Consider the following 16,422-nt stretch of genomic DNA (forward strand, 5'->3'; position numbering starts at 1 on the left):
GTAACCCTGAGTGTGGTATTTTAAGGTCTATTCTGTGTAATTGTGATGAGCACAATGCTAGACAAAGGAACCGATGTAGTGTATGGGAAGAGGAGACTAATATTAGAAAGATCATGACAATTAAAAAGCTCTCCCGAAAGGAAGTTGTTGAATCTTATAATCCCCGTAACCGGAATAGATTTTCTGTTTTAGAAAACTATGATGGTCATTTCCCCCCAATGCAGCCTCAAGGAAATCCTAGTCGTAGGAATAATGATTTGGAGATCAACAGTATTCTCACTCCGAGGATGTATAGTAATGTTCTCAAGAGACCTAGACCATCTCCAAGAGTTGCTCCTGTGCAAAAGTATAATCCCCAGGACCATGCCTGGGTTGGTGCTATGGGTGGAAAGGTTTTTGAAAAACCGAATGTTGATAAGGTCTCACTTTTAGAGAAACAGAATTTATCACCTTTATGAAGGATTATTTTAACAAGGAACGGAATATGCATGGTCTTAATGCTGTTTCGCACTTTGGAGACCGTTTGAATAAAATATATAGAGATTTGGATTGTGACATAATAACAAACGCCACCATGGATAATCCGTATAATGAAAATACTCCAATATAATTATCAGTCTCTCAGAGCTAATTGCAGGAACATAGAATATTTTTTGAACAACAGGGATTTTGATATTGCTATTTTAAGTGAAATTTTTTCACATTTGGATTCACGTCAGTCATCTAAACTTTTGAATTATAAAATTGTCAAGAAAACCAGATCGGATGGATATGGGGGTGTGGCCATTGCACTGCATAAATCCATTCGTTTTAAAAAGATTAATTATGCTACGAATTATGATATTGTTATTGTCCGTACCCTCAACCTGTCTACGAATTTTGTCATCTGCTCAGTATATTTTGAACCTTCTATATCTGTACCTGATTTTGCTTGTGAAATGCAAAAACTTTTATCCTTTGTTGAGACTCTTGGTTATGTTTTAATATGTGGTGATTCTAATTGTTGATACTAATTGGTGATACTGTTGACTCGTCCAGGGGAAGGAAGTTGGCTGAACTAATTGATACATCTGATTTTTGCTGTTTAAATGTTGGTTTGCTCACATTCAGACGTGACCTAAGCTCCTGTGGCACAGTTCTCGATTTGTCTTTTTCTAATGTGAATATATGTATGGAGTGGAATACGATACCCATTTTTCTTGGTGGCAGTCATCACTATCCGATTTCAATAGTTGTAGATTCTATTAGTGTTAAAAGTTCCCTATTTTTGGCCAAAGACAAGTTAATTTCTTCTCTGAACAATGTCCAGCTTGATCCAGATGTTGAGATGATAGAATCAACTATTGCGGATGAGATTAAAAATGCAACTTATAAAATTAATTCGAAAAGAACACCTAAATCGTGGTGGAATGCTGATCTTGATAAAATCTTTAGGTGTTTGATTGCTGCTCTGAAGAAATGTAATAAATATCCAACTCTTGTTAATTGTAATCTTGCTCTAAGTGCCAAAATCGAATGGAAGGAAGCTGTTAAGAGTGCCAGAAGATAACATTTTAATCAGAGAATTGATCTTTTAAATCAACAACCTAATACCAGGGATGCGTGGCGATTTGTTAGAAACGTAGGTGGTAATGCTAAATTTTTGGACTCTACGGCCTGGAATGATCAGAATAATCTTTTATATCTTCAACATCTTAAAGATCAAGTGCCAAATGGTAATGGTGTTTATACTATAGATTGGTCTACTATAGTCTGTTATGGTAGTAGTGGTGAATTTTCATTTTCGGATGAAGAGTTTGATTCCATTCTTAGGAACAAAACTAAGCCCTCTGCTGGTGGTGAAGACAAGGTGACATATGAAATGATCCGAGCTTTGTCTCCTTTAGCTCAGAGATCCTTACTTACTGCTCTTAGTTATGCCTTTTTGGAACATAATATTAAGGATTCTTGGCGCATTATCAAAATAGTCCCCATTCCTAAAAAGGGCAAGGATTTGAGTGATTATCGCAATTTTCGTCCGATTTCGTTAATTTCAGTTTTCCTGAAGCTTATCAACCTTATGATAAAGGACAGAATGATAGAGTACTGTGATGAGAACCATCTTCTTCCTGATAGGACGTTTGTCTACAGGAAGCACAAATCGGCATCCATATGTTTAAATGAGATTTTACTGTGTATTGCTACTCTTAAGAAGAATGGATTCAAAGTTATTTTACTGGCTCTTGATATCAATAATGCTTATAATTGTGTGAACAACAACTTACTCAATAGAATGTTATTGGATGGTGGTTTTCCTGCAGTTTATGTTAAATGGATTTATAATTTCTTGGCAGAGCGTGTTCTGAAACTGGGTGATGACCAAGTTGTCGTTTCTGATGGTCTACCACAGGGCAGTTGCCTGTCTCCCTTTTTGTTTAACCTGTATACGGCTTCCTTGCACAATGCTGAAGATGAATCAACGAAAATTTTTCAATTTGCTGATGATTTTCTTATACTAACGTTTGATAAGGACTTTGATGTCGCGGTTAACAAGATGAATTTCAGGATTCGTGAATTTTCTCGGAGATGTCTTAATCTGAATCTCTCCTTTAATCTTGATAAAACAAAGACTATATACATTGCCAAAGGCAGTCGTAAAGAAATAGTTGTTATCTCTCTGAACAACACTCGTATTGAGCATGTTAAGAAACTTAAATATCTTGGGCGTACGATCAATATGTCGTCGACAGTTGGTGATCATTATGAAAGAGTTTTATCTGAGGCAAGGAATAGTACCAATCTTATTAAATCATTATCGACTGTAAAAGGTGGTTTACAACCTAAAGTGTCTATAAATTTCTTCAAGAGTTTTGTCAGATCCAAAATTGAGTATTCGAGAACTACAACGGCTCATTCGCCTACTTCGATTAATCGGAAAATAATTACCTTTCAAAATTCCGTTTTGCGCAGATGTTTGGGGTTGACGAGATCCACTCCAGTTCATACAATATATGCTTTATCTGGTGATCTTCCTGTAAAATTTAGAGCGAAATTTATCACTGCGAGGGAAATCATTAATCAGAAATTTTTTAATTATTCCACATATTGTAATTTGAACACTGATGTTCCGGTGAAATCGAGCTATGGTTATATTTTCAATCAATATGCTCACATTTTTGATCGCATAAACGTTAACTGCTCTTTTGTTAGAAGCGGTCAACTACGGATTCTTACTAACATCTTACCTGATAAGAAATCTAATCTTTCGAGGGAACAAATAATGTCGACTTACATGGAGAAAATATATAATTATAAGCTAAATGATTTTAATATTTATGCTACTGATGCCTCTCTGGCTGAAAATGCTGCTGGCTGTGCTATTATTGATGTCTCCAATGATGCTGAATATTTGTTTAGAATTGCTCATAGAACTTCTAGTATGTTTGCGGAACTGTGTGCTATTAGTAGGGCTATCGATTCTGCTATCTCTGCTAGTGTTGAAAAGTTGGTAATTTTCACGGATAGTCTTTTGTCGTGTCAAGTCTTGAATGTATCCACTACGAAGAACTATTGTGTTGCTTCTATTCACAACAAAATTAGAAACTCTCAAATTAGAGAATGTCATCTACTTTGGACGCCCAGTCATGTGGGTATTGATATCAATGAAAGGGCTGATGCTGCTGCTAAAAATGCTACTTCTATTGGTGCTGATTTGGTAGTTGACCTCACTGCTGATGAGGCTATTCGCTGTATACGTGATTGTCTATATGAGGATTGGAATTCTGAATATGTGGAGCTTTCTCGTGAGAAGGGAAGGTTTTTTGCTAATATATATCCTAATGTACCGAGAAAACCCTGGTTCTATGGAAATCATGGGCTTGAACCTGCTGCTGTTAAAATTCTTAATAGACTTATGACTGGACATACTTTTGGTAAAATGTATTTGAACAAAATTGGCGTAATTAACTCTTATCTTTGTGATGTGTGCAATGTGAACGAGACTTGAGATCATATTATTTTCAAATGTACTAAATTTGACAACTTGAGGCGCAAATATGGCTTTTTCGACTTCCCTTCTGAAATCGGGTGACTTTAATGTTTTTAAGTCACTTTTTGAATTTCTGAGAGATGCCAAAATGGGGATGTAGTCTGATTATGATGATTCAATGATGTAACTTTTCTATTTTTGTGGGATAACCTGGCAGTTTGTGAGTTTAATACTCCGCCAACACACTTCAAAGTTAAAAAAAAAAAATATAATTGTATAAAAAACAACAATGCCAAAAGAAACAAAACACAAAAGAAAAACAAAATACGCAAAGCATGTACATCCAAGCATACGTTTTGTTGCTTTTTTGTCAAAAAAACCAACACACAACCAAACAAACGTTTAGTTGTATAAAAAACAACAACAACGCCAAAAGAAACAAAACACAAAAAAAAAGCAAAATACGCAAAGCATGCACATCCAAAAACATACGTTTTGTTGCTTTTTTGTCAAAGCATGCAATACATTGTGTTTTTTGATGAAATTTTCAGAGGTTGTCTCGGATTTTTGCTCATATCTCCGTTATTTATGGACGGATTTTGCTGATTTTAAATAGCAAAATTCTCGAAAGTATGTCTGACAGAATTGTTGAAGATTTGGATCCCGGAGATATCTGGGGCCTTCAGAAAATTGATTTCAACAGACAGACAGACACACAGACAGACAGACAGACAGACAGACAGACAGACAGACAGACAGACAGACAGACAGACAGACAGACAGACAGACAGACAGACAGACAGACAGACAGACAGACAGACAGACAGAGAGACAGACAGACAGACAGAGAGACAGACAGACAGACAGACAGACAGACAGACAGACAGACAGACAGACAGACAGACAGACAGACAGACAGACAGACAGACAGACAGACAGACATGGCTTAATCGACTCCGCTATCTATAAGGATCCAGAATATATATACTTTATAGGGTCGGAAATGAAAAATGTAGAAATTACAAACGGAATGACAAACTTACAGTGGGGAGCTCAAATGAGTACATGTTTCTATTGTGTGCACTTCTTATGGAATAAAAATAAAACTAATAAAGCAAATCCAAAAATTTTTTCTGTCATTTATTTTATGTTTAATATGTAACAAAATGAATTACAATTCAAACAAAAAACATCCAGTTCTAAATAAAAAAACAGACAAAACTAAAATAACTCGCATGTACTCAATTTTGCACCCCACAATAACCTTAGGGAAGAATTGCATTTTTTAAAAAAAAATTCAAAATCCTTTATTACGTAAATAAAATTTTACACGCATTGGCATATTTTCTATAAATTTTTCATTAACTTTTTTTGGAATACTCTCTCTCTCGTGCTCAATCCGCTGTTAAAGCTCGTACAAATTGGTAGGAGTTAATCGGTATTGTTTCAACCGCCAATTCACGTAATTCAAGTAATTTTTCAATGGGATGGTTACCCAATGCACACGTCACAAATTGTAAAGAATGGAGTTCCTAGAAAAATTTCTTATTAATGCAGTTATCAGTTCAATGTCTTGAGTTCAATCCTATTGAAATTTTTTTATTAAATCGCGAATTGGCGGTTGAAACAATACCTATTAACTCCTACCAATTTGTACGGTTGAAACAATACCTATTAACTCCTACCAATTTGTACGAGCTTTAACAGCGGATTGAGCACGAGAGAGAGAGTATTCCAAAAAAAGTTAATGAAAAATTTATATAAAATATGCCAATGCGTGTAAAATTTTATTTACGTAATAAAGGATTTTGAATTTTTTTTTAAAAAATGCAATTCATCCCTAAAATTATTGTGGGTGCAAAATTGAGTACATGCGAGTTATTTTAGTTTTGTCTGTTTTTTTATTTAGAACTGGATGTTTTTTGTTTTGAATTGTAATTCATTTTGTTACATATTAGACATAAAATAAATGACAGAAAACATTTTTGGATTTGCTTTATTAGTTTTATTTTTATTCCATAAGAAGTGCACAAAATAGAAACATGTACTCATTTGAGCTCCCCACTGTATATATACCCTTCTCACGAAGGTGAAGGGTATAAAAATAGCTAAAACTATATATAGCATTACCATCATTTACTATTAATTAGGGTATTCATTCGACTAATGATCGTTCGATTAATCGAATAATTTCTTATGAATAATTACTCGAACAATTTAAAAATTGCCATTTTCGAATAACGAATAATTCGAACAATTTTATGTAGAATAATCGAATAAAACGAATAAACGTACATATTAGAGATGAGCGATCCCGTGATTTTTGAAGAACGTCGTTCTCAGTGAACGTGATTTATAAATCACTGTTCTTTTAAACAGTGACTGCGATCACGTTTGGTTTATGTTAAGCAAAATAATAATTATGCTAAGAAGAATCATAATGTATTATTTTCATTCTTAAATCTGTTCTTATGTTAACCAAAAACATAGGAAAATAACAAAATTAAGCTAACTAACTGATATGTTACTTAACATTTTATTTGATACACTGTATTGGAGATATATAAAATTATGCGCCTAAAAATATGCTGTTGTTTCCAGTGAATGTTGAAAAATATAAAGAACGACATTTAACAGTTTGTTGAAATACATAAAAGAACGACATTAAAATATGTACCTGTTACTTTCTCCATTTGTTAGCAGTGATTTTTTTTAAAAACGTTACCAGTGAATGTTGAATAATATAAAAGAACGACATTTAACAGTATGTTGAAAAATGTAAAAGAACGATATTAAAAGTACCTGTTACTAAAGTTGTTGCAGTGATTTTTCTAAAACGTTACCAGTGAATGTTGAAAAATATAAAAGAACGACTTAAATGTACCTGTTACTTGCAATATTCAGTAACTGTTGTTACCAGTGATTTTTCAATCACAGTGATTAAATCACAGGTATGGAAATATCGCTCATCTCTAGTACATATACATATGGGGCATTTCACGTCAAGTGAACCAACTTTTGAAATCGATGTCTTCCGATCGCGATGAAATTTGCACCAATGTTAGTTCTATTGGATAGTAATTCGGACACCATTTTTCAACAAGATCGGTCAAGAACTCTCTGAGTTATAGGAGGTCAAAATTTGACATTTTGGCCAAACAGGTGTTTTTTTTTATCCATATAACTTATTACCTATTGTTCTTAGCAAAATGTGTCCCAAATAGTTTAGATAGCTATTTATGCAATCTTTCGAAAAAAAAAATTAAAAAAATTTAATAAAATATTTTTGATTTTTTTTTTTTAAATCAAAAATATTTTTGACTTTTTTTTCAAAATGGGCCCTTTTTATTTTTTTTTTTATTTTTTTTAAGAAAGCTTAGGTCTTTTCCTAAGCGACCTATATGGTCGCTTAGTGGGATGCGAGTGGGATATCTATCAAAAAAAATATTTTGTAACTCAAGATTTAAAATTTTTTTTTTTTTTGCTCAGAAGAAAGCTTATGTGTTTTCCTTTAACACCCTTTTTGTCGCTTAGTGGGATGCGAGTGGGATATCTATAAAAAAAATGTTTTGTAACTCAAGACATACAATTTTTTACTTTTTTTTGAAAAATCAAAAACCTTTTTGACTTTTTTTTTCCAAAATGGACTCTTTTTTTATTAATTTTTTTTTCTCAAAAGAAAGCTTAGGTCTTTTCCTTTAAAACCTTTTTGGTCGCTTAGTGGGATGCGAGTGGGATATCTATCAAAATAAATGTTTTGTAACTCAAGACAAAGGTTTTTAAATTTGCACTATTTTAATTTTTTTCATATTTGTGTGTAAACCTTAAAAATTAAACTTACGCAGAGAAACTAGACACATTAGCCTTTCCGATGGTATGTAACATACCCAACTAAAATTTCATAGCCTCGATACTGTAATACCCATAATATGTTAATCTCAGGAATAAAAATCACTTTTTTTCTATGGAAATGTTGAATAATTTAATTTTGTTATTTATTTGTAATAATAATTAATTTAATATATAATAATAATAATGATAATAAAAAGATGAATAATTTAGTAAAATTTAATCTTAATCACAATAGATCAATTTATATAATAACTATTTTTACACTTAATTTATGAAGTTTTTAAATTTTCAAATATCCATACTTTTATCCTCCTTATTTGTCACCTTTATTAGCTGCTTTTTTTCAATCCTTTCTTGGCGTTATTAGATTCAGCTACTGATTTCGCTGCTGGCTTCTTTTTTGGCTATAGAAAGAAATCGCATTGAGTAGATGCAGAAAACTTTTTTAATTTGAGTCTTCCATCGACAAGCGGTATGAAAGCATGGTATTGAGCAGTGCCATCGATTGTTACCGCAGCATCGAATCTGCTCTTTAGTGTTTTCAATGTTTCCTCATGATCCTCTTTGCTACTAAAAACTATTTTAGTTTCTTTACAATAATTCTTTGCCCAATGGAATACGGCAGTCGCATCTAAGATGCGATCTTGATGAGAGCACTGGAGGCTATACTTCGCTGCATTTCTTTTGAGGTTTGCTCCAATACCATCACATGCTCCTTTACCATGAGCAGTAGGATGAAAATGCCACTCAGCTGGCATTCCAAAATCTTTTTTCATGAGCTGTAAGATTTGCGAAGCTACTTTTGTTTTTAAAATGTTGACGAGCTCCGTCCGAAACGTAGTATACCTTTTCTACTGTAAATTTTGATTTTAGATAATTTAGTATTATCTTCTGGTACTCATAAACTGCAACGGTGTCATGTTTTAAATCGTCGGATATGATTGCCATACTTTTGTGTTCCAGGTTTTCTTCTTTCATGTAGTAAATAACTACTGTGAATATAGTTGCTTGGTCGTTATTGAAGTGGAATGCTTGTATGGAATCCTGAAGAACATATTTATAGTTCTCTGCGAAATCAAATGAAATAATGAATTCACCAGACTTCAAATGTGTTTTCAAGTCCTTGAAGAATGACCACTGCTCTTTGACTAAAAAGTCATGGGTTCTCAAATTTAGCAATCCTCTACACAGTTCTTCCACAAAATCATCCACATTTAAAATTATGGATTTCAGTGTGCATCTTTCAGTCTGAAGCCAAGATTCAAATTTTAACTCCTCAATACATTCTCGATCAAAAGAGTTGATTAAATTTTCTTTGATGGATGTGGTTTCCGGGCAATTCGAACATTCACCTAAGTGGCAAGAAGTTGTAGCATTAGGGCACATAGTCAATTTAAGGCAATCGCGGTAATGGTTTAAATCTTCTGATGAATCATCTTTTAAGTAATTTAAGTTGATTTCCTTCAACATCAATTTAACATTTTCATGGTAAATACAAACACATACTGTGTGAGTTCCGCTGCTTCCTGCCAAAACGCAATGTTTTGGCCTCAGTTGTGTAAATTTTGTGAATCCAATTTTGACATCCTCGTATTCAGATTGAAATGTTGCGAATAATTCATTCAGGTTACAGAGAACCATTCTCTTCTGCATTTGAACTTTCTTGCCATCGATTCGTACAGACATCCAGGCTTTCATCCCTGGCATCAGGCGACTCATATCATCTCGCTGATAAAACTGAGTTATTAGAGATTTAGTATCGCACTCCAAAGTTTTTCCCTTCTTTTTGTTTGGGAGTGTGAGAATCCCATGCTCAGCAACCAATTGTTTAGCAATTCTTGCTTTTCGTTGAGACGTTCCAAACTCAGTCATTGTTTTTGCAGAACTCCATGTTCTTGGAGCAAGCGTGAGAAGTTGAATTCTTTCAGCTTCACTCTGTGACGTTTTGTATTTCTCTTTTATTTGTTCAAGAACTTCTACTGCATCCTTTTGCATCCAAATTTGACATTTTGGCCAAACAGGTGTTTTTTTTTATCCATATAACTTATTACCTATTGTTCTTAGCAAAATGTGTCCCAAATAGTTTAGATAGCTATTTATGCAATCTTTCGAAAAAAAAAATTAAAAAAATTTAATAAAATATTTTTGATTTTTTTTTTTTAAATCAAAAATATTTTTGACTTTTTTTTCAAAATGGGCCCTTTTTATTTTTTTTTTTATTTTTTTTAAGAAAGCTTAGGTCTTTTCCTAAGCGACCTATATGGTCGCTTAGTGGGATGCGAGTGGGATATCTATCAAAAAAAATATTTTGTAACTCAAGATTTAAAATTTTTTTTTTTTTTGCTCAGAAGAAAGCTTATGTGTTTTCCTTTAACACCCTTTTTGTCGCTTAGTGGGATGCGAGTGGGATATCTATAAAAAAAATGTTTTGTAACTCAAGACATACAATTTTTTACTTTTTTTTGAAAAATCAAAAACCTTTTTGACTTTTTTTTTCCAAAATGGACTCTTTTTTTATTAATTTTTTTTTCTCAAAAGAAAGCTTAGGTCTTTTCCTTTAAAACCTTTTTGGTCGCTTAGTGGGATGCGAGTGGGATATCTATCAAAATAAATGTTTTGTAACTCAAGACAAAGGTTTTTAAATTTGCACTATTTTAATTTTTTTCATATTTGTGTGTAAACCTTAAAAATTAAACTTACGCAGAGAAACTAGACACATTAGCCTTTCCGATGGTATGTAACATACCCAACTAAAATTTCATAGCCTCGATACTGTAATACCCATAATATGTTAATCTCAGGAATAAAAATCACTTTTTTTCTATGGAAATGTTGAATAATTTAATTTTGTTATTTATTTGTAATAATAATTAATTTAATATATAATAATAATAATGATAATAAAAAGATGAATAATTTAGTAAAATTTAATCTTAATCACAATAGATCAATTTATATAATAACTATTTTTACACTTAATTTATGAAGTTTTTAAATTTTCAAATATCCATACTTTTATCCTCCTTATTTGTCACCTTTATTAGCTGCTTTTTTTCAATCCTTTCTTGGCGTTATTAGATTCAGCTACTGATTTCGCTGCTGGCTTCTTTTTTGGCTATAGAAAGAAATCGCATTGAGTAGATGCAGAAAACTTTTTTAATTTGAGTCTTCCATCGACAAGCGGTATGAAAGCATGGTATTGAGCAGTGCCATCGATTGTTACCGCAGCATCGAATCTGCTCTTTAGTGTTTTCAATGTTTCCTCATGATCCTCTTTGCTACTAAAAACTATTTTAGTTTCTTTACAATAATTCTTTGCCCAATGGAATACGGCAGTCGCATCTAAGATGCGATCTTGATGAGAGCACTGGAGGCTATACTTCGCTGCATTTCTTTTGAGGTTTGCTCCAATACCATCACATGCTCCTTTACCATGAGCAGTAGGATGAAAATGCCACTCAGCTGGCATTCCAAAATCTTTTTTCATGAGCTGTAAGATTTGCGAAGCTACTTTTGTTTTTAAAATGTTGACGAGCTCCGTCCGAAACGTAGTATACCTTTTCTACTGTAAATTTTGATTTTAGATAATTTAGTATTATCTTCTGGTACTCATAAACTGCAACGGTGTCATGTTTTAAATCGTCGGATATGATTGCCATACTTTTGTGTTCCAGGTTTTCTTCTTTCATGTAGTAAATAACTACTGTGAATATAGTTGCTTGGTCGTTATTGAAGTGGAATGCTTGTATGGAATCCTGAAGAACATATTTATAGTTCTCTGCGAAATCAAATGAAATAATGAATTCACCAGACTTCAAATGTGTTTTCAAGTCCTTGAAGAATGACCACTGCTCTTTGACTAAAAAGTCATGGGTTCTCAAATTTAGCAATCCTCTACACAGTTCTTCCACAAAATCATCCACATTTAAAATTATGGATTTCAGTGTGCATCTTTCAGTCTGAAGCCAAGATTCAAATTTTAACTCCTCAATACATTCTCGATCAAAAGAGTTGATTAAATTTTCTTTGATGGATGTGGTTTCCGGGCAATTCGAACATTCACCTAAGTGGCAAGAAGTTGTAGCATTAGGGCACATAGTCAATTTAAGGCAATCGCGGTAATGGTTTAAATCTTCTGATGAATCATCTTTTAAGTAATTTAAGTTGATTTCCTTCAACATCAATTTAACATTTTCATGGTAAATACAAACACATACTGTGTGAGTTCCGCTGCTTCCTGCCAAAACGCAATGTTTTGGCCTCAGTTGTGTAAATTTTGTGAATCCAATTTTGACATCCTCGTATTCAGATTGAAATGTTGCGAATAATTCATTCAGGTTACAGAGAACCATTCTCTTCTGCATTTGAACTTTCTTGCCATCGATTCGTACAGACATCCAGGCTTTCATCCCTGGCATCAGGCGACTCATATCATCTCGCTGATAAAACTGAGTTATTAGAGATTTAGTATCGCACTCCAAAGTTTTTCCCTTCTTTTTGTTTGGGAGTGTGAGAATCCCATGCTCAGCAACCAATTGTTTAGCAATTCTTGCTTTTCGTTGAGACGTTCCAAACTCAGTCATTGTTTTTGCAGAACTCCATGTTCTTGGAGCAAGCGTGAGAAGTTGAATTCTTTCAGCTTCACTCTGTGACGTTTTGTATTTCTCTTTTATTTGTTCAAGAACTTCTACTGCATCCTTATGGTATTGGTTTCGACACTCATTCGTTGAATTTGAAAAGTTAGAATAACCATCATCATCAACAGTTCTGTCTTCATTCTCGGAATTACTTTTGTCTTCATCTGGAATAACTTCAACGCAAGGCTCATTACTATTCAAATTCGGTAATTCGTTCAACTTTCCGAGCTCTTTCCTGCATGATCCACAAATGTTCAATCGTTTTGACAGCGTAGGGAATTTTTTTAATAAGCCGTCGGAAATATTTCGCATATCTGATGATCTGTGCTTCATTTTGTTAAAGGGATTAAAACAAAAAGACGAATAAATTTCATTTTCAACCTTAGCCTTTTTAGAAGTCTGTTGAAAAATTGTTGCAACCCTAATACAAATCAAATGCTAACAACTCTGTACAAGTAATGTTCTAATTCTATGTTTTGTATTTTGACATTAAATGATTAGTTTCGTTAAAATATTGCAGATGTTGCTAATTCCTTTTTAAGCTTTCGTTAAAATGAACCTTCTGTTCCTTTGAAACCTTTTTATCTTTGAATTTATACTTATCCAATTATTGTTAATAAAATACTTGAATTGAACGACACGGTTTTTCACTTGATCGGAAGTAATAATTGATTTTGGAATCCAAGCAAATTCTATTGCACACAAGTTTTTCTTACAAAGGTTATGGGCCCAGAACAACCAGGGAATCCAGAATCCAGTTATTAATATTTTTTTATGAAATTTATAAACTTACCGTTTGGAAAAGTGTGGTTATATTTGGTTGGTGTCGTTTTTGGTTTCATTGTTTTAGCCGGTGTTAAAAAACAAAATAATGGCGAGTGCTCTTGCTAGTATTGAAAAATTGGATGGTGGAAATTATGCAACATGGTGCATACAAATGAAGAGCTTGCTTATTACGTTGGATCTATATCATACTCTTGTTGGAAGACGTCCTGTTGATGACGATACAAAATGGGTTACAGATGACAGCAAGGCTTTGGCCACCATTACGTTAAGTGTGAAAACCACTGAATTGATTCACATAAAGAATTGTGTTTCAGCTAAAAGTGCCTGGGATGTTTTAAGTTCCATATACCAGGCCAATACTGCATCCAGAAAGGTAAATTTATTCAAAAAATTGGTGCGTTTTAAATTAAATGCGAATGAAAAATTTTCTCCGCAAATAAATGAATTTTGTTGTACCGTGGATGAGTTAAAAGAAATCGCAATCACTTTAAACGATGATTTGCTGTCCATTTTGCTATTATGCAGCCTTCCCGATGAATTGGAATCTTTTGTTGTGGCTATAGAAAGCCGTGATAATTTACCAAAGTATGAGCAGTTAATTTCCAAAATTTTAGAAGAAGAAATGCGACAAGGTAACAAAAATAATATACAACATGAAACTGTTTTTGCGGCGAATTCAAGAACTGATTTCAAAAGAAATAAAAAGAATTTTAATAACAGCAGCAATAATAGAAGTGTCAACAATAAGAATATACAGCCTAAATTCAATCAGCAGAGTGAAAAGAAAAACACAAATTGTAATGTATATAACAACAACAACATTAAATGTTTTCGGTGTGGTAAAAAGGGCCACATTCGATCACAATGCAAAGAGAATGACAAAAGAGAAGACCTTGCTTGTTCATTAAATGAAAACAAAATAAATCTGCATGAGTTGTGGGTACTGGACAGTGGCGCGACGTCACACATGTGCAGAACGAAGGAGTATTTTGAAACGTTGACAGAATCAAAACAGAAAATAGTTTTGGCATCTGGTGAGAGCATCTATGCTGAAGGTATTGGAGATGTCAAAATAAAAACAAACTTTTGCAATCTCACATTAAAGAATGTATGGTATGTACCACAACTACACTCAAATTTTTTGTCAATAAATAAAATTGTTAAAGCTGGCAATATTGTTGAATTCGCTGCGAATAAAGCTGTAATGAAAAGTAAACAAAATAGAAATGTTTTGACAACTGATTTATCAAATGATGTTTTCATTGCAAATTTGGAAAAAAATGAAAGTAGTGAAAAAATATGTGCTGCTATTGATGAGCAAATTGTGAAAAAATGGCATGAAAGATATGGTCATATAAATGTAAATGACCTGAATAAATTAAATACAAAAAATATGGTGAAAGGTTTGGATGTAAAATTGCCAAAAACTATTGATTGTGTTACCTGTGCTGTTAACAAAATTGCTGCTACACCGTACAAAAATTATGCTAATGTGCAAACAAAAACCACTTTAGAATTGGTGCATACGGATTTATGCGGACCTATTGGCGTGAAATCTGTTGGAGGAAAATCGTATTTTATGACGTTTATAGACGATTATTCTCGTTTTATTTTTACATATTTTTTAAAAAATAAAAGTGATGCTTTTGATGCATTCATCCATTTTTCTGGGCTCGCGGAGAAGCAGACAGGCCGCCAAATAAAAATAGTTCGCAGCGATAATGGTAAAGAATTTGTAAATAATAAATTCAAACAACATTTTGCTGAAAAAGGTATTATTCATCAAACCACAGTTGGTTATTCGCCACAACAGAATGGCGTTGCTGAAAGAGCAAATAGAACTCTTGTTGAAATGGCGAGGTGTTTGATAGAATCGTCCGGATTACCACAAAGTTTATGGGGTGAAGCCATAAATACAGCAACATATTTAAGAAATCGGGCTCCAACAAAAGTTCTTGAAGATGTTACTCCCTATGAGAGGTGGTCAGGTAGACAGCCGTCTGTATCCCACTTAAAAACGTTTGGTTGTGATGCTGTTATGCTGAAAAAAGGTCCTAAACCTAAAGGTGGTAAGTTCCTGCCTAAGGGTGAAAAAATTAAATTTGTTGGTTATCAACTTTATACAAAAGGGTATCGTTTGTACAATCCCAGTACAAGACAAATTGTTATAGCTCGTGATGTAATATTTTTTGAGCAATCTTTTGAAAAATTGGATATAGACGACGGTGATTCAAATGAAATTTTTTATGCTGATCTTTTTAAATTAAATGATGCTGTGGCTGTTGAAGATGATGGCGATAAAGAATCTGATGGCGTAAATGTAGCAAATCAAGAAGAAGTAGAAGTGAGTTCTGAATGCAGTGAAACTGAGAGGGAGGACACACCTGTCGTTAATAATAAAAGAAAACGAGGCAGACCAAAACTAGTTAGAGGTGGTGGTAAAGGCAGACCAAGAAAAATTTATTGCACTGAAGATGGACCGGAAATGTTGAACTCGATTATTGAAAATCCAAATACTGTGGCCGAGGCGTTGAATTCTGAAAATTCAATGAAGTGGAAGGAAGCAATGCAAATTGAATATAATTCATTGCTTAAAAACAAAACATGGCAGTTGGTGGATAAGCCAGAGAACAGAAATGTTATTGGTTGCAAATGGGTTTTTGCCTTAAAACGCAAACCTGATGGTTCCATAGAAAAATACAAAGCTAGGTTAGTGGCTCAAGGATGTTCGCAGAAGCATAATGTCGATTACCAAGAAACTTTTGCTCCGGTGGTACGACATTCTACAATAAGATTACTGTTGGCTTTATCGGCAAAACACAAATTGTTGGTAAATCACATTGATATTGTGGCAGCTTATTTAAATGGCGATTTGGAAGATGAGGTATATATGGTACAACCTAAAATGTTTGAGGACAAAAATTATCCTAACAAAGTCTGCAAATTAAACAAGGCCTTATACGGTTTAAAACAAGCTGGACGTGAATGGAACAAAAAGGTGAATGATATTTTGTTGGAAATGGGGTTTATGCGGTGCCAGTCAGATACTTGCGTCTATATTCAACGAAGTGGAGAAGAAATTTGCCTGATTGCCATTTATGTTGATGACATGTTGCTAGCATGTTCAAGTGAGGTGGAAATGAAAAATATTATATTGAAATTAAATAAACATGTGGAAGC

The 16,422-nt window shown here is 33.5% G+C and overlaps 1 protein-coding gene across 1 annotated transcript; it reads left to right on the plus strand.

Moving 5' to 3' along the window:
* Nucleotides 1-484: 484 nt before the first annotated feature.
* On the plus strand, nt 485-3,985 carry LOC135955550 (uncharacterized). The gene is made up of 2 exons (XM_065505899.1): nt 485-585; nt 1,597-3,985. Exons 1-2 carry the CDS (start codon nt 485-487, stop codon nt 3,983-3,985), a joined length of 2,490 nt encoding a protein of 829 aa, XP_065361971.1.
* The last annotated feature ends 12,437 nt before the right edge of the window (nt 3,986-16,422 follow it).

Source organism: Calliphora vicina, chromosome 3 (assembly GCF_958450345.1).
Source record: "Calliphora vicina chromosome 3, idCalVici1.1, whole genome shotgun sequence".
NCBI lineage: Eukaryota > Metazoa > Arthropoda > Insecta > Diptera > Calliphoridae > Calliphora > Calliphora vicina.

Bases quoted from the DNA above. Each gene is read 5' to 3' on its own strand.
- LOC135955550 (XM_065505899.1), top strand. From the start codon at position 485: ATGCATGGTCTTAATGCTGTTTCGCACTTTGGAGACCGTTTGAATAAA. The intron at 586-1,596 runs GTATAATGAAAA...ACCTAATACCAG, and splicing joins AACGCCACCATGGATAATCC to GGATGCGTGGCGATTTGTTA.